Raw genomic sequence first — 19,897 nt, forward strand, 5'->3', positions numbered from 1 at the left:
TTATTATTATTATTATTTTCTTTCATCCATTCATTCATGAAACAGATATTATTGGGTACCCACCTTGTCCCAGGCACTGCTTTAGGCAAAAAATCCCTGCCCTCAAGGAGTATATATTCTATGTATAGAATTAGATGATAAACAAGATGAAAATAAGTGAAATGTGTAGTATATATTACATCATTTTAAGTGTTGTGGAGAAAAATACAGCGTAGGAGAGGGTAAAAAGTGTGGTCAGGGATTGCCTTAATGAGGAGGTCACATACTGAGTTAATACTTGAAGGAGGTGAGGGAGTGAGCCATGCAGATGTCTAGGGAGGAGTATTCTAGGCAAAGGAACAGCAGGATAAAGGGCTCAGCCAGGAATCTACCTGTCTGTTTGAGAAATAGTAAGGAGGCTAGTGTGGCCTTGGAGTAGTTTAGGGAGAAAGGAGTAGCAGGTGAAGACTGGGAGGTGATGGAGGCCATTGTAAAGATTTTTGCTTTTACTGGCAATTATGTTGGCAAGTTCAAAGCAGAATGACAGATCTAATTTGCATATTAATAGGCTCCCTCTGCTGTGGTGAAAATAGGTGAAGTAGGGCAAGGACAGAAACAGGAAGATTAGTTGGAGGCCATTGTTATAATCCAGGTGTAGTGGCTTGGACCAGAGGTAGCAGTAGAGGTTGGATCCTGGATATATTTTGAAAGTAGAGCCAGCAAGATTTGTCGACATATCACACGTGGTATGTGAGAGAGAAAGCCTCTGGAAAGGGTTTAGTGGTAATCCTATCACCCATCACCACTTCGCTATGTGTATGCACATACTAGTGGTCAAATTTCACTGAGACTGCATTTAGAAATAATACTTATAAAAACAACACATATTTATTAACAAGCCATAAACTGTTTAAGAGAAAAAGAATCTTCAGGGTATAAATCAAAATAATAGTCAGTTGTATTCTCAAGTATGTTCTATGCTTCGCTTACTTTTGTGTGCCCTTTACTTCTAACTCAGTCCATTCTGGAGCAGTCAGTAGGCTTTTTTCTATAAAATCCACCCCAAGTATAAATCTCATAGATTATTCCTCTGACCCAGTCAGCTTCTTATATATGGATGCCTCAAACTTATTCTCTGATGAACTCCCTTACCTAACCCACCGCACTAAAATCTTCCACATAAAGCATGCTCACCTAGGTGTCTGTGTTTTATCACTTCTACTGCAAACATGTCCCTTCCTAAATAACAAAGTATTTTTCCTTCAATTTGCTTTTGAATGTGTAATATATTTAAATTTAAAAATGTCTTTTTTAAAAAAATCTTTAATTCATTCCTTTGTTGAAGAAAGATCTATAATCTAAAAAAAGTGAAGAAAATATAATTATTTAAATATATAAACTATATATATTTTAATTATTTAAATATATAAAATATAATTAACTTTGTTGTTCAAAGATGTTAAACCATGCCAGGTAAGAGTATCCTGACTTTTAAGAATCTAAATCTGGTTCCTCAGTTTTTATGATAGAATTCAGTTTTATTATGTCTTCATCTGTTATCTAAAGCAGGTATATTTCCCTTTAATCAGCCAAAAAAAGTATCTTTATCCCAAACTTTTCCTAGAGAGAGAGAGCTGTTCCTAAAACTTGCTGAAGGCTGCAACTTTCAAGGGAGAGAAGTTACAGAAAAGATTAGATGTCATTCATTTATTCCTGCATCCATTCAACACATTTATGGAGCACTGAGTATATGCTAGACACTGAAAATACTACAGACAAGGCCCTGTCGCCACCTCACAGAGCTTACAGTGTCAGGCTGTTCTGTATTTCTTTTGCCACCACATTGGGCAATCAGAAAGTAGTCTTACGAGAACCAATATTATGGAATTATTAAATGTGAGCTTTTAGTCAGCTAGCCATGAGTTTGAATTTTGGCTTTTCTAATTTCTAGTTATGTGATCTTGAGTAAGCAATTTAACCACTTTGAGCCTCATTTTTTTCAACTGTGAAATGTTACCTATGTTCCTACCTTGTTTATAGGATTAAATAAGACATGTAAAGTGTCTAGCATAGTGTTTGCATATTGCATTTAAAGTTAGTTATTTTATTCTTATAACCTATTTGGATCTGAAAACTAACAATAATATCGTGAAGTAAGTACTTAAAAAGTATGCACTGAAAAAAAGAAATGTACTCAGCTCTGAGAGCACCTGGGTATACCTGGGATCTAGAAAGACTACTGAGATGGTGTTTGAGAAAAAATATTGAAAATGGGTAAAAGTATTCTTGAATAAATCTGTGAGGATTCTTATGATGCTATACACTGGTTTCTATCATTGGATGGTGAGCTCCTGAAGCCAGGGACTGTTTCTACTTCTGTTTGACAAACCTAGCCATGGGGCTTGTGGGATGTACCAAGCCTGTGTTTGTTGACTGAATGGTGACAGACTTCCTGGGCAATTGCTAGAACCATCTCACTACTGTGGGTTGCTGGAAGCTGTCCAAACTTAGGCTTCTCTCCAATGCCCACTACAGCTTCAGAGGCCTCTCCCTATCCTGAATCCATGGATCTGGTAGATTCACAGTCTCCCGGATTAAGAGAAGGCAATGCAAGGCCCCACAGTGCAGTTCCCCATAGATGCTCAAGCTGTGTGTCCTAGTTTGCTAATGCTGCGGAATGCAAAACACCAGAGATGGACTGGCTTTTATAAAAAGGGGGTTTATTTGGCTATACAGTTACAGTCTTAAGGCCATAAAGTGTCCAAGATAACACATCAGTACTCGGGTACCTTCACCAGAGGATGGCCAATGGCGTCCGGAAAACCTCTGTTAGCTGGGAAGGCACATGGCTGGCGTCTGCTCCAAAGTTCTGGTTTCAAAATGGCTTTCTCCCTGGACATTCCTCTCTAGCAAGCTTGCTCTTCTTCAAAACGTCACTCACAGCTGCATTGCGTTCAGTCTCTTTGAGTCAGCATGTTTTATATGGCTCCACTGATCAAGGCCCACCCTGAATGGGTGGGATCACACCTCCATGGGAGTATCCCACCAAAGTCACCACCCACAGCTGGGTGGGGCACATTCCAAGCAAATCTAACCAGCACCAAAAGGTCTGTCCCACAAGACCACAAAGATAATGGCATTCAGGGGACACAATACATTCAAACTGGCACACTGTGTTACAGAGGGCACTTGCCTACTCTGGTAGGTTCCTGGACATTGTCTTGGGAACGTTTCATCAGTTGTGGGAATCTGCACCTGAATGTCTGTTTCCTAAGACCTCTACCTCAGCATTCTCCTGCTCCTTTTTTTTTTTTTTTTTTTTTTAATGTCTGATCTTATTTATTTGTTACTTTTAGAAAATCTTATTTTTGACTGGACTCAGACTTAGAGGTAGAAGCTCTCAGTGAGGACAGCCTCTGTCTCTTGGCAGTCTGTTCCTGGCATTTTTCTTTGGCCTCCTTCATTTTCTTGGCCAAAAGTTTAGCATATTCTGCTGCCTCTTCCTTATTTTTCTTAGTACGCTGTTTCTTCAATGCAATATGCTGACGTTTATGCTGCAGAACACGTGGAGTAACAAGACGCTGAATCTTGGGCGCTTTGGTCCTGGGTTTCTTATCTTCTTTCAGGGGCTTTCTCACAACATACTGGCGGATATCATCTTATTTAGAGAGATTCAAAAGTTTGCGGATTCTGCTAGCTCTTTTGGGCCCCAGGCAACAAGGCACAGTTGTATCGGTCAATCCAGGAATATCCTTCTCTCCTTTTTTTACAGTAACCGGGTTGAGAACACTCAGATTGGCATCCACAATGCAACCCTGAACAGATTTGCACTTTCTTTCTCCAGTTCTCCTTGGTCCATAACAGGAATACCCCTTGCTCAGTAGGAGGCGGACACGGCCGTGGGTCAAGACACCCTGTTTCATGGGGAAACCTTGTTTGTCATTTCCACCACTGATTTGGACAACGTAACCCTTCCACTCTTCGCCCAGTACGTCAGCAGCAACTTCTGTGGCCATTCGCTTCTCATAAAATATACAAAGTTTGCGTTCATTGTCCACTTCAGTGAGCTTCTGGCAGCCAGTGGCTGGGAAGGAGATGTTCAGCTTCATGCTGAGACAGCTGACTGCCTTCCTCCTGCTCCTTCTTGACCTCAGATTCTGAATATCCACCTTACTCAGAATCAGGCATCAATAAAACCTCTGTATTTGAACATTAAAACTTCTGTATTTGAACTCTTCTCTCAAATGCCTTGCTGATCCTAACTAAAGTGATGAAGGATTCCTGTATTTCTGAGTTATCTTTTTTTTTTTTTAAACAGGTTCTCTAATTGAACAGCTAACAACAGAAAAATATGAGTGTATGGTGTGCTGTGAACTGGTTCGTGTCACGGCCCCAGTGTGGAGTTGTCAGAGCTGTTATCATGTGTTTCATTTGAACTGCATAAAAAAATGGGCAAGGTCTCCAGCATCTCAAGCAGGTCAGTCTTTTTCTCTCTTCTTAGGTATTATTTTTACTCATTTGATGTTTAGATTTTAAACATAGCTTTAAAAATATTATTTAACTATTCTTAAATATTTTATCTACAAGGAGAGTTTATTACCTTGATCACAAGTTTCAGGTAGCCAGTATTAAGCTATAGATCTTAAATAAACCAGCTAAACATGACAGTGTTAAAATATATTTAGGGTACAATAAAATCAGTGGTAGCTTGTATGCAAGTTGCAATGGTAGAAAATTGCTTTAGAAAATTTATAGAAAGCAGACCCAGAAAGAACCATTCAGGTTTAATTTGCACTTAAGATATATATATATCTTTTGCCTTTCACAATCTTCATAGTGTTTTGGGGGCTTTTCCCGAAGTATACTAGTATTATTAATATGTTTTCTGAATTGTGGTTCTCTAATTCAAGACATCTGGGTTTTCCTACATGTACTCAAGTATTTTATCCTGTCTCTTCAAGCCAAGATTCAAAATACTGGAAATAGTAGAACAAAACCAATAGCCACTTGATTCACTATATCTAAAAGTTCTTATAAATATAAGCCCAAATATAGTATTTAAGCAAAGCATTCCGTATTGTGAGCTTTTATTACATGTCTGCTATACTTAATATTGAAATTACTACCACTGTGTTAATTTTATGGCTTCTTAATGGAGTAAAAAATTTTTTAAAGTACATGTGCTTTTGAAAGAAAATTAATTTGGTTTACTCCTATTTTTCTTGACAGATGGCCAGAGTGGTTGGAGGTGCCCTGCCTGTCAGAATGTTTCTGCACATGTTCCTAATACCTACACTTGTTTCTGTGGTGAGTTTGTTTACATACACTGGAGTCTCTTTCACTTCATTTGTTATACCTCAGTTCCCAATCCTGGAGAGATTGTCTGCTGGGCACGTTTTAAAAATTACTAATAAGATTTCATAGCTACAAGACATCATACTCTTGTGGTCCATCACACAGATAGATCCGCTGGCCTTCGTGCTCTTGCTGGGCTGTTTTGGAGACGGACCATTTCATCACACACACCAGGCTCATACTGCTTCTGAGCTCTGGTGCTGGGCTCCTTGGTCTTAGCTTTAGACCAGACCTGACCAGATGGCAGAACAGGCATGTCCAGGGGCTCCCTCTCACCCCTAGCTGTAGCAGCTTTGATATTCCAGATTTGAACAGCATGTGTAATGAGTATTTGACTCCAAGAAACCAGTTTTTGGTCTTTATGATAAAGAGAGAGATTCTCTTCAAAATAGTATTATAAACACTATCCTTGTGCCTTCCCTCTTTATAGAATATTTCTTCTTGGTTTTGAATAGTTCAGCTCCCCTGTGTGTCAGGAAGAAAACTTTCTGTGATCCAGATGCTCATTGCTGCTACTAGTCTATTTCCTGCTATCTTTTTTTTTTTCTTTTTTCTTTTTTTCCCCTCCTATCTTTTAATAGCTAATCTTCTCTATCTGGTGGTTGATTTTCCAGATTTTGCTTCTTAACCATTTGCCTCCCTATTTGAACCATTGCATTTTTGCTTCTGTCCTCATTGCCTCACTGATACTGTATTCTGAAGTCATCACTGACCCCTTCCTGACCAAGTTCAGGGCTGATTTATAGGTTCTTAAGTTTTGGGGCAGCATTTGCCCTTGATAGTGTTGACTGTTACTTTCTTGAAATGACTAGCTCTTCCTTTTCTTTTCTGTATACCCTTATTTTTCTGATGAATATGTTTCTGTTTCTCCTTTACCATCCTTTAACTAGGAGCTTTCACCAAAAATTGGTCATTAACCATCAACTCTTTATCTTCTAGACTCAATTCCTTGGTGAACTCATCTTCTATATAAAATACTCTTCCCATTCTTTTATTTAAATCCTCATCCCCTATAACACTGAAAATCTGACCCCAAGCGTCCTCTTCTAGGAAGCTTCCCTTGGTTATCCCCTCTCCCACTTTGGCCACTCTTATTTGGAATCTACTGGTCTTTTATGTTTTGTTGCCAAAATATGAATCTTAATAGATACTAAATTAATATTAGTTGAAGAAATGAAAACTCCTGAATGTCCTACTGGAAAGGCAGCATGAAACTGGAAGCAGGAGATCAGTGGAAAATTGGGCAGATAGGACCAATGCCAAAGCTAATTACCTTATGTTAAGGAATTTCTAAATGTAAAGCACCAGAATGAAATTTAAAATCTTGTTAAAGCCTTCTGACAAATTAGATAAAAGGGTTAAAAAATGTGGGGTGAAGATCAATATGACCTAGGCAGAGGTAAAATGATGTGAGAATGCAAATAATGGACTGTTTTTACTTGCTATCTTTGCCCCTACTCTGCTCTTTCCAGGAGACCGTTAATTTTAATGTGCTTTTATTGAGAATTTATTAATATTACTATCACACACCATGACGAAATGAGTATAGGACTATTTATTAATTTATCAGAGCTTATAGTCTTAAGAGTTAAACTACGGTTAACCTGATGTTATACTAGAAATGCAGAGTGCTGTGGGAGATCATCGGGGTGAGTTATGCCTTCTGATGAGGTGATTAAGGGGAAGCCTTCATGAAGAAGGTAGAATTGAATTGGGCTTGAAAACTAGGTAGAATCTTGATGGGAGGAAGGATTTGGGGAGGAGAATACAATAAGCAGAAGTGCAAAACTAAGAAGGCTCAGAATCTTTTGGGAGAAGAGAGAGTCATCCAATTATGGATCCCAGGATCCATGAAAATGGAGGAGCAGGAGATGACTAGAAAGGTAGAGTTGACCCCTTGATGCCAGCTTTAGAATTTGGAGCTTCATTTAAAAGGCTTCTGGAAGCCACTGAGGACATCAATATGATTCTTTATTATGATTGGTCTGGCAACAGTGAGTAGAGTATTTTGGTGCCTGAACAGTTTGGGGACTTACAATAATCCAGATAAGAGTAATAAAAGTCTATAATGGGTGTTAGAGTCGGATAGAAAGGAAGATTTCAAAGGTAAACAGTAATTAACAGAAATGAGAAAGGGAGGAACCTAAATGTGGTTCCAAAACTTCTTGCTTTTGAAAATGGCAACAAAAAAAGGCATGTCAAGAGGACCAGGTTTGGTGGAGCCAATGAATTCAGTTTAGAAAATAAAGTGTTAGAGGAGTTAGTTGGACATTCAGTGAGAAATGTGTAGCAAGTATTTAGAAATAATTGGAGATATTGTATGATTCCACTTATATGAAATATCTAGAATAAGAAAATCCATTGAAACAGAAAGTAAATTGCAGATTGCCAGGGGTAAGGGGAAATGGGGAGGTAATGCTAATTAACTACAGAGAACTTCTGTTTGGGGGTGATGAAAAAGTTTTGGTGGTGGTCATGGTAGTATAACATTTTGAATATAATTAATACCACTGAATTTTACACTTAAAAATGGTTAAAATGGAAAATTTTGTGATATATATATATATATATGTTACCACAATAGAATGAAAGAAAGAGAGAGAGGAAGGGAGGATGAGAAAAAGGGAGAAAGGAAGAGAAAGAAAAGAGAGAGAAAAGAAAAAGATAAGGAAGGAAAGAGAGAGAGAGAAAAAGAGAAAGGAAAGAGGAAGGAAGGAAGAAAGACTTGGAGAGAGATCAGGATTGAGGGATGGTATTGCAGTTGAGAGTTGTAGATGAGACCCCAGTGGATGAAAGAGTAAGGAGTGAGAAAAGGAGAATGAGAAAACCATCTAATGTAGAACCCTGGCAAGAGGGGGAAAAAAAACAAAAAACTACATCATTTAGAGTCAGGGAAAAGAGGTGGAGCCATTAAAAAGTGGTAGGGGAAATCAAGGCAGTGTACTGGAGCAAGAAGGCACAGAGGCAGGGAAGCTTTTGTAATAGCCTGGAGATGAAGTTTTGGCCGGTAGAGAGGCAAGAGTAGGATTAGAAGGGGAGAGATGAGAAAGACACTATCTAGGAAAAACTGACAAGATTTGGTGGTGAAGTAGAATGTAGAAAGAAAAAGTCGAGTCAGGGATGACTCTAGTTTTTGAGTTTGTTTGACTCTGACAATGATGATGTCACTGACAGAAATAGGTATCACTGAGAAGAAAGGGGTTTTGAGTTGGAAGATACTAACTTTGACTGTAGATGTGGTCAGTCTCAGGTGACTGAAACCCCAAGCATAGATGTGCAACAGATGGTTGGACACGTGGGACTGAAACTGAGGACTCAGGGCCAGGCAAAAATTGTAAATTTGGGAATCATTGGCCTTTCAATGTATTGAACCTCACAGCGTGAATAAGATTCCTGAAAGATAGCACATAGAGAGAAAAGCAGAGGCCAAGGCCTGGGGGCGGGCTGACATCTAGTGTATAAATTGCCTAAGTGACATGAAATCCTCAAGTGCAGGGAATCCTGTGCCTGTTTTACTCTTCCCTGCCACTGTGCTAAGCCTATGGGAGATGCTAGTAAAGCTGTGCAGAGTGAAATTGATTAAAAAATTATCACCTTTTTATGTTCTAGAATAGAAGAATCCTACTATACAGGGGATTTATGCCCTTCCCATCTCCCGCTGCCTCTGTTTCTTTTCCCATTGCTCTCTTGCCTTATTCCCTCTTTCTTATTCTTACAGCAAATATTCCCATACCAATCCAAGAGCCCAATCAGAAACATTCTCTTGTAGGTTTTTAACCCTAGATTAAACCCTAGATGAGCGGCATTTTTCTGAGGAAAAATAACTTTTTAAAAATCTTTCCCAGGAAATTCAGAATTTAAGATTTATCATACTCATGAAGGTTTTGATAAGTAGCATTACATTCATCTTTTTATTTTAGGATATGGGATAATGTGTTTGTTGAACTAATGAAAATCACACTGAAGTTTCATGCTGTCTAGCTGTACTGTACTGTTTCATTAAAGTCTAGGATGTGGTTGAAGTTTGTACTATTGACTCTCTGATCTGATATGTTTTAGGCAAGGTAAAGAATCCTGAGTGGAGCAGAAATGAAATTCCACATAGTTGTGGTGAGGTTTGTAGAAAGAAACAACCTGGCCAGGACTGCCCACATTCCTGTAACCTGTAAGTTGGAATGCTAGACCCCTGGGGAGTCCCGGTGGATGCGCTTTGCTGGTGGCCCTAAGGACACGTATCTGATTAGCTTGTACCACTTACTGAGCACTTACTCTGGGCCAAGCACTCTGCATAAGTTAACTCACTGAATCCTTTTACAGCTCAATGAAGTATAGGTAATTGTCACCTCCATTTTTCAGTGAGGCTTGGGAAGGCCAAGCATCTTGCCCAAGGTTGCAGTGCTAAGACATTGTGAAGCTGAGATTTCCAAAGCCAGTGCTTCTCCCTCTGTATTACCCTGCTGGCTTCTAGAAAGAACTAAGACTCAGGTATTTTCTCTCCTATTGATATCCAGGTCCAAGAAAATGTAATGGTCAGGTGCCTGTCTGGGTAAAGGCAGTCATATAAGGTCCTGATGGGCAGAGTTTTTAGGATGCGAATCCCTTCCCCACAGTAAGTAGCAAGCTTTAGGATGTATCCAGGCAGTTTCCAAATAAGAGATATGCACAGTAATAGGGACACGGTTAATCAGTTACAAATAACAAATCTATTTACAGGCCCTGACCTCTAACAAAGGTTTAATTCTTGGGTTCGAACCACTTAATAGTTATGTGACCTTGGACAAGTTACTTAGCTTCTCTAAGCCTCAGTTTCTGCATCTGTAAAATAATGATGTAAGAGTAATAATTCTTATCTGATAGGGTTCTGTGAATATTAAATGAATTAATGTACCTAAGAGGCTTGGCACTGGTAAGTGGTCAAAAAATGGTAACTCTTGCTTTTACTTCTCAAATCTAAGAATAAAACAGACCTAGAGTGTTTCTCTTGGTGCTTTTCTTGCATGGAGCAGGGGTAATGTTGGAACAGAGGCCTTGGGTCAAGATGTGGTAGTGATGGTGCTGGGGAATTGTTGGTGGGATAAAGCTGTTCAGACCAGGCTAAACTGCGTGGCTTGCGATCTGCTGGGCAGTCAGCCCCATCCCTACCCCTGACTGTTTGCATAGGTCCTTCCTCAGAACCCCAGGACTGGTTTACTTAAATTATCCCTTCCTTTGGTTGGCATTTTAAGTAAATTCGGTTAATTAACCCTCTGCACGGACTCTTTCTTAAGCCTTAAGTAGAAATGGGCTCTTTTCATGACTACCTGAGAATACCAAAGTCTCAGGGAAACAGTTTGAACTGAAACCATTTCTGAAAAGAAAGGTGCTAAAACCTGCTCCTTTGTGGCTCAGAAATCCTGCACCTTAATTGGGAACGATCCTTTTACTCCTGTTAGGACCCTAGAGATTGCTGAACCTATTCCCTGACAGCACTTCCTGGTCTACAGCATGTGTGAAGCTCTGAATTTCTCTCATTGATTTTTTTCAGGACTCAGAAGCCACAGTTGGCCCCCCTCTCTCTATTTTGAATTGTTCCCATAGGTTTATAAAATTCTCTAGAACGGTGGCTCTCAACTCTGGCTACATGTTAGATTTACTTAAGGGGCATTTTAAAACACCAGTTCCTGACTCTACCTCAGAGCAACTATGCTTTTAAAAGCTCTTCAGGTGACTCTAATATGTAACCAGTGGGGAGAACCACTGCCATCAGAGTTAAGAAAACCTGGGACTGTGTCAGGGCTTTGGGCAAATTTGAAACAACCTAGAATCACCCACACCTGAGCAACAGTTTATGTCTCAAGTTATATAAATGTGCAACCATGAAAATTGTTTCACCTGAAAGGGTTGAGGCACATCATACAGAATGTAACTGTTGAATAATGATATTCATCTTTAAAGAAATAAGCTTAAATTTAGTGTCTCCTAAAGGTTCTGTCAAAACAGTTCACCTTAGAAGACTAGGCACTTGTTCCTGGCTTGTTTTCAGTGTTTAAAGCCTTTTTTGAAGTGTTTATTTGAGAATTATCAGAGATGGTTTAGGAGTCACATAAAACACCCAACAGGCCACCTTATATAGACACCTAGTTTGTTTGTTTTTTTTTAAATCTTCATTTTATTGAGATATATTCACATACCATGCAGTCATACAAAACAAATCGTACATTTGATTGTTCACAGTACCATTGCATAGTTGTACATTCATCACCTAAATCAATCCCTGACACCTTCATTAGCACACTCACAAAAATAACAAGAATAATAATTAAAGTGAAAAAGAGCAATTAAAGTAAAAACGAACACTGGGTACCTTTGTCTGTTTGTTTCCTTCCCCTATTTTTCTACTCATCCATCCATAAACTAGACAAAGGGGAGAGACACCTAGTTTTTATACCAAATTGTGTTGCCATCTGATTCAGTAAGCTTGGCTCTGACTGACTTTTAATTCCTAAAGGATTGTGATTTGCCACCACTTAGAATGCCCCTCCCCCCAAAAAAGTTGTCATAGATGTTCCCAAAATGTTTTAGGTGATGGTATTTCTGAAACAGTATGTAATTTACCAGGGTGTTTTATTCAGAAGACTAATTCTGATACTAGAGCATATCACTATGCCCAGTTCTGTCCATAAGCCCCCTTTCCCCTTCATTCTCTCCCTATGTTACTTACCAGCATGTGTCAACCTTCTACAACTACCCTTGTGTCAACCTTCTTTTCACTGTTCCCATTGTTATCACATTGTCTGGTTATCATTTTATTAGCTGATGAGAAAATGTCTGTACTTTTCATGGATCTGTAGATTTGCACTGTTATTTTGCCCAAGTTCTGATCTTTTAATATACACCATTGGCCATCCTTCTGTTCATCTGAGTGGCAAGCTATTTTTATCCCTACAACGTACTATAAGTGGGCCAAGAGCATTTTATAAAATGTACTCTCTGACTGTTAGACTTAAATAAAACTCATTTTGACTTGGGTTTACATTTCTGGTTAAACATTCTAAGATAACACTATCAGTTCTTTCTATAGAAAAATGTTGGTATCTTTGTTTAAATAGTTAAATCAACTTTAGACAAATACTATAACATTTCACAGTAGATTTATTTGTTGCTTTATTCACAAGTGGATCCAGTTAGGGAAGATTTTCTCAGGTTTGGATACATGGTTTATTCACTGAATCTTTTCCTTTTTAGTCTCTGCCATCCTGGACCTTGCCCACCCTGTCCTGCCTTTATGACTAAAACATGTGAATGTGGACGGACCAGGTAGGTTAGAATTGTACCTTAGAGAAGACTGCAATCTCCACATTGATTAACTGCTTGTGAATTTATAAAATAAAAAATTTTATAAGTAGATATTAATAAATGGTAAGTGTAAATCATTCTTTTCTGTAAATGGTAGTTTCCAGTGCTTCCTTTGATCCTGTTGTTATGTTTTGTTTTTAATTTTTATTGGGTTACCATATATATAATGAAAAATTTCTCATTTTAACCTTTTTTTTTTTTCTTTTTTTACTTTAAAGGAGTAGTCTCTATATGATTTGTTACCAGCATTATTACAAGCTAATTCCTCTGAAAGACAGCAAGCAGGATGCTTGCTCCCTCCCAAACAAACTTTAGTGCAAATTCATCTCTTTATAAGCCTAAAGCAAAACCACTTACAAACACCAGGTCAATGCAAAAACCTGTTAATGCAGTGTTATGGTTGAACATGTACATGTACCAGAGGTCGAGTTTCAGTTACAGTTCCCATAGCAATTGTAACTTGGCCACTTAACACTTCAACATTCACATATTGCAGAATATCTGGAACCAGAGAAAGCATTCATGCAGTAACTCGAGACTTTTCTGTCTTTTAGAAGTTTTGCCTATTATGTTGCATTTAATTATTTTGGTGTGTTTACTGACATCAGTATATTTACTCACATCAGTATTAACCATTTTAACGTACAATTTAGTGGTATTAAATAGAAATTCCCTTTTCTCCCCTTCCCCACCCCTTCCTCCTCACCCCGGCCTCTGGCATCCACTAATGTGCTTTCTGTCTCTGTGGATTTACCTATTTTGGACATTTCATGAATCATACAATATGTGACCTTTAGTGTCTGGCTTTTTTTCACCTAGCCTGATGTTTTCAGATTTCATCCATGTTGAAACATGTGTCAATACTTCATTTTTATGGTTGACTAAATTCCACTATGTGAATATACCACATTTTGTTTATCCATTCATCAGTTGATGGTCATTTGAGTTGTTTCCACCTTTTGGCTATGAATAGTGCTGCTATGAACATTCATGTACAAGCTTCTGTGTGAATACCTGTTTTCAGTTCTTTAGGGTTTATACCCAGAAGTGGAATTGCTAGGTCATATGGTAATTCTATGTTTAACTTTCTGAGGAACCACCAGACTGTTTTGCGCAATATCTGCACCATTTTACGTTCCCATCAGCAACATTATGAAGGTTCCAGTTTCTCCACATCTATTGTTTTTCATTTTTTCAATAATAGCTATCCTAATGGATTTTGCAACAGTTTTGTGTGCAAACTGAGATTACCCATTTCAAGTAAAATGACAAGTGACAGGAATTTTTTTTTTAACCTCTCTAATGGCAGAACCAGGAATTGAACACAGGCCTGTTAAACTCTGGTAGCCAGGGACCATTTACCTGTGCTTAGCACAGTATCTAGCATGTAAAAGGTTTTCAGTGAATATTGTGTATGAAAGAAAGAGTGACTTCAGAACCCTCCTTTTTTCCATTACAAGACAAGTTCTCCTGTGTCACCAGTACAAGGACAACTGATAGCTGCAGTGTACCTCTGAGTCACAGTGAGATCTTAAAATGATTTCTGAACCACGAGATGATGTGGGATCGTGCAGATTTTCAATGATGTGGTTACTTCACTGTGTTTACTTAGAAATAACGTCAACTCAAGGGGTTGATGTTAGCCATGCTGCTAGGCATAGTAGCATACCAGACCAATGTTAGCATTATGATCAGCACTGAAAACTGATCATCTATGCATATAGCAGTGACTTTATAAAAAAAATATATATATATGTAGCTGGGATGGGGGTGGAGGATAGGATAAATCTCAGTAGACTCTTAAGTCATGATCCTGGAAAGAAACCGGAAGACGATTTTCTAAAAGCACTGGCCTCTTATTCTCTAGCCAATAAATCAGCCAATTGAGATTTTTATTAGAACAAAGCCAGAATCTCTTCCCAACCTGAGACAAAATACAAAGTTTGTTCTAAGTATAGCTATATAAAATGTGAGTGCCAGGTCCCAGTAAAATACTGTTGTGCTTTCAGTCCAAATATGTACATCATAACCACCCCACTGCACCCCAGTCTGTCAGGTACTGAGAGCTTGAGGCAGAGCTATGACTGGAACTGAGATCTTCTGAGCCCTGATCCTGGAGGTCCTTCTCTTTTGCATGCTACTTCCTGAGTGCTTAGAGATGGAATCACATAAAACAAACCCTCAGGAATAGCCTTCAGTTCCTCACTGGTCATTCAATTTGGGTGAGAGATAGATAGGATGGGAAATAAGGAAAGCAAAGGAGGAGAAAGAAGAAAGAATGAGGAAGAGGAGAATAATTGAGGAGATAAGGATTGGAGGAGGAAGGCATACAGTAAAAGTGGGGAGAATGTTGGTCAAGTAAAGGCTTAGTTATGCATGATTTGCAGTAGGTGGAGGTGGCCTAAAGGTACATCGACTGAGGAAAAGAATGGTGAAGTATGGTGTGTGTATACAATGGAATATTGAGCAGCTGTGAGGAGGAGTGAAATGAGACATGCAACGCGAGGAGTTGAATGGATCCTGTAGACAGCATTTTGAGTGAACTAGGCCAGAAACAAGCAAACACTATAATGCCTCACCAATATGGACTAACTACAATGTGTAAACTCATAATTGAATCTTAGAGCATAGCTTATCAGGGGAACACTTATTGTAATGGTCCCTAGATTGTAAGCACTTGCAGCAGTCACATCTATTCCTGAATTGTAACGACTATCTCTAGATTCTGTGATGCTGATCCCTTTGTGTATAACCTGATCAATCCCTGGAACTTTGTGTATCTGTGTGACACCTGAAACTCAGAGCTAAAGCTCTGCAGATATGAATGTCAATATTAGTGCATACAGCAACTGTTAAAAAAGCTGAAAAAGAGTCCAGACTTCAGTTAGAGATATGAATGAAGCAGATCTAGTTAGGACTAGGGCAAATTGGGCCAAAGGGTAAAGGACAATACTGACTGTGTTTTAAAACTTCAACTTCCATGTGAAACCAAGGGAAGAGATGTTTGTTTGGTATAGGATCTATATTTTCTAAACAATTTAACTTGTACAGTGTGTTCAAATACCATAATTACATAGAACTTTGACTAGGAAGTGAGACCTGGTAGGTTTGTATAGGTTAGCGTGAAATAGCAATACATCCCAAAGTAATCTGGGCAGAGAATAAAAATATATATGCAGGGCCCCCCTGAAGAGCTGGGGGGAAATGCAGAAGTGTTAGACTTCCTCACCTGGATTGTTGCTGATGTTCTCACAAACATTGAAGACTGGTGGTTTGATGTGCTGGGCCCTCTATCTTGGTGCTTGCCCTTATGGAACTCGTTACTGCAAAGGAGAGGCTAAACCTGCTTTTAATTGTGCCTAAGAGTCTCCTCCTGAGTACCTCTTTGTTGCTCAGATTTGGCCCTCTCTCTCTAGCTAATCCAACTTGGCAGGTGAACTCACTGCCCTTCCCTCTGCGTGGGACCTGACTCCTGGGGGGTAAATCTCCCTGGCAACTCAGGATATGACTCCTAAGGATGAATATGGACCCGACATCATGGGATTGAGAACATCTTCTTGACCAAAAGGGGGATGCAAAATGAAACAAAATAAAGTTTCAGTGGCTGAGAGATTCTAAATGGAATCGAGAGGTCACTCTGGTGGGCACTCTTACACACTATATAGATAACCCTTTTTAGGTTTTAAGGTATTGAAATAGCTTGAAGTAAATACCTGAAACTATCAAACTGCAACCCAGTAGCCTTGACTCTTCAAGACGATTGTATAGCATTGTAGCTTACAAGGGGTGACAGTGTGATTGTGAAAGCCTTGTGGTTCACACTCCCTTTAACCACTGTATGGATGGATGAGTAGAAAAATAGGGTGGGATGGGGGGATGATTTGAGTGTTCTTTTTTACTTCTATTTTTTATTCTTATTTTTACTTTTTCTGGTATAAGGAAAATGTTCAAAAAATAGATTGGGGTGATGAATGCCTAACTATATGATGGTACTGTGAATAGTTTATTGTATGCCACAGATGATTGTATGATATATGAATATAACTCAATAAAATTGAATTAAAAAAAAGTTATAGTGAAATCTTAGACACTGATGCTTCAGGACATGGTTGTAGAATAATTTGGTACTTTTGGAAAAAAAAACAAAAACAAAATAAAACCCTCCCTCCAGCATAGGGGAAAAAAAAAAAAGAAAAGTCTTTGTAGGTTTTAAGGGGGAGGGTTTGAGCTTCAGTGTTAGTTTGGCTGTCAAACAGGAACTTTTCAATTAATGCATCCATCTCCTGTCTTTACAGGCACACAGTTCGCTGTGGTCAGGCCACTGCAGTCCACTGTTCTAACCCATGTGGGAATGTTTTGAACTGTGGTCAGCACCATTGTGCTGAGCTGTGCCATGGGGGTCAGTGCCAGCCTTGCCGAATCATATTGAACCAGGGTAAGTGTGAGCACACCAGCTAGCAGTGCTTGTGTACTTTTCCAGAACCTTATGTATGGTTGTCTTGATGCATATGGATTGGTGTCATACCTACAGTTACAAAGACTGTTAGTTCTGGTACCTTGGAGAGAGCTGTAGATACATTAATGCTTAGATGATTTTTATCATTTTAGTCACATAATACCAGTATAGGTCATTGCCCTATATAATTTGGACAGTAGATTTAAAATACATTTAAAAGTAACTGTTTGTAAAAGACTAGAAAGACCAAAATAATCTTGAAAAAGAAGAGCCAAGTTGAAAGACTTACACTACCTGATTTCAAGACTTAAAAAAGTATAATAATCATGATAATGCAGTTATTGGTATAAAAATAGACCAGTAGATCAAGGTAGAGAACAGAGTCCAGAAATAGACCCACCTATATACAGTCAGTTGATTTTTCAACCAAAGTGCTAAGTTAGTTCAATAGAGAAAGGAAAATCTTTTTACAAATGTTAGAACAACTGGATATATGTTTGGGAAAAAAGTGACCCTCAACTCCTATCTCATTCCTTATGCAAAAATTAGTTCTAGATGGATCATTGACTTAAATGTAAAACCCAGAAACATAAAGCCTTTAGAAGAAAATATAAAAGAATACATTTGTGACATTGGAATTAGGCAAAAATCTTGGATAAAGCAATAAAAGCACTAACCATAAAAGAAAAAAAAAATAAATTAGACTTCATCAAAATTAAAAATTTCTACTCATTAGAAGAGACAATTAAGTAAATGAATAGATAAATCACAGCCAGGGAACAGAGATTTGTAACACATACATCTGAAAAAGGACTTGTACCCAGAATATTTAAAGTACTCCTATAAATCAACAAAAAAAAGATGAACAACTCAGTTTAAAAATTGGCAAAAGACTTGAAAAGATACTTCAAAATAGAAAACAAATGAATGTCCAATAAATACATGACAGGTGCTTAACACCTTTAAATTCTAGGGAAATGCAAATTAAAACCCCATTGAGGGTAAAATAGTGCAGCATGCTTTGGAAAACAGACTGGCAGTTCCTCGAATTGTTAAACAGAGTTACCATATGACCCAACAATTCCTCTCCTAGGCATATACCCAAGAGAAATGAAAACATGCCCACACAAAAACTTATACATGAATGTTCATAACAGAATTATTCATAACAGCCAAAAAGTGGAAACAACCCAAATGTCTGTTAACTAATGAATGGATAAATAAAATGTAGTGTATCTGTATAACAGAATACTATTTGGTAATAAAAAGAAATGAAGTATGAGTACATGCTACAATATGGATGAACCTTGGAAACATTCTAAGTTTTTAAAAAAAGCCAGACACTAAGGACCACAAATTGTGTAATTTCATTCATATGAAATGTCTAGAATAGGCAAATCTGTAGATACAGAAAGTAGAAAGGGGTGTGGGTTTTCTTTTTGAGTTAATGAAAGTGTTCTAAAATGGATTGTGGTGATGGATGTGCAGCTCTCAATTCAGTTGTACATTTTCATTGGGTGGATTGTATGGTGTGTGAATAATAGCTCAATAAAACTTAAAAAAAAAAACCCACAATGAGTTACCATTTCATACCTACTAGGATGATTAAGGTAAAGACTAATGACACCAAATGTTGGCAAGAATGTGGAACAACTGGAACTGTCATACATCACTGGCAGGTGTATAAAATGGTACAACCATTTTGGACAACTGTTTGGCAGTTTCTTATAAAATTAAACTTGCATTTATCCTGTGGCCCTGCAATTCCTCTTTTAGATATTTGTGCACCAAAGTCATGAAGGCTTGTAAAGGAATGTTTGTTCATATTAGCCCCCAAATGGAAACAACCTGAATGTCCATCAAGAAAAGAAAGGATAATTAAATTTATGGTATTTTTATACAATGGAATACTACATAGCAACAAACAGGAATGAACTACTTATGTTGCAACAACATAAGATGACTCTCAAAAACATGTGACATGAAAGAAGTTAGACATGAAAAAATGCTTATTCTAAGACCATATGAAATCTAAGAACAGACAAAAACTAATCGTTGGTGACAAAAATCAGAAAATGATTACGTAGGAGTGCGGATAGTAAGAATTGACTGCTGTTGGATAGGAGAGAGTTTTCTGGATTGATGGAAATGTTTGATATCTTGTTTTGGGTAGTTACACAGACGTAGACAATTATCAAAACTTATCAAATTGAACGCTTAAAATGTATGTATTTATTATATGTTAATTATACTTCAGTGGAAAGAAAGGACAAGCAACTGCATGAATAGAAAAAAATTATTTTAAGGAAATTGTGAGTATAAGCTTATGTTTTGGATTTTTCAGTTTTGCCCTTGCCCTTTCTCCTTGCTGTTAGAATCCTGAAATGAGACAGAAGAATCTAATTCCACTTTCTATGGAAATTATCCCCTCTTTGCAGCATACCTAGTGGATGGTGTTGATTACTCAAGCTTTTGATTAAACAGCCTAAAAAGTCACTGTATTTTGAGGTAGCCTGTTTGGTCATGGGACAACTCTGTGTCAGTTTTTTCTTTTATTGAGCCAAAATCTGCTACCTTGAAATATCCTCTCATTGGTGTAACTTACTCCAGATTTACTGTTTCTCCTGAGAGGTTCGAAAACGGCTTCGTATCCTCTCTCCCCAGTGTTCTCTTTCCAGGCTTAACAGCTGTGATTGCTTCATTTCTTCTCTGTGAAACAGGCTCACCAGATAACACATCCTTTTAAAAGTGCCCAGATTGATCTCAACATTG

The 19,897-nt window shown here is 38.1% G+C and overlaps 1 protein-coding gene and 1 pseudogene across 4 annotated transcripts in view; one reads left to right on the top strand and one right to left on the bottom strand.

The window, feature by feature from the left end:
- NFX1 (nuclear transcription factor, X-box binding 1) overlaps nt 1-19,897 on the top strand; it is a 102,415-nt gene that overhangs the window by 12,815 nt on the left and 69,703 nt on the right. For 3 of the 4 annotated variants that reach the window (XM_037796845.1, XM_037796846.1, XM_037796848.1), the window contains exons 3-7: nt 4,298-4,456; nt 5,209-5,286; nt 9,394-9,499; nt 12,559-12,630; nt 16,965-17,104. In XM_037796845.1, the coding sequence (XP_037652773.1) occupies nt 4,298-4,456; nt 5,209-5,286; nt 9,394-9,499; nt 12,559-12,630; nt 16,965-17,104 (555 nt within the window). Of the gene's footprint in view, nt 1-4,297; nt 4,457-5,208; nt 5,287-9,393; nt 9,500-12,558; nt 12,631-16,964; nt 17,105-19,897 lie in introns of those variants that run through there. The other variant, XM_037796849.1, reaches the window with a different exon arrangement.
- LOC119504589 lies at nt 3,282-4,101 on the bottom strand (annotated as a pseudogene).

The sequence above is a fragment of the Choloepus didactylus genome, chromosome 10 (assembly GCF_015220235.1).
Source record: "Choloepus didactylus isolate mChoDid1 chromosome 10, mChoDid1.pri, whole genome shotgun sequence".
Taxonomy (NCBI): Eukaryota; Metazoa; Chordata; class Mammalia; order Pilosa; family Megalonychidae; genus Choloepus; species Choloepus didactylus.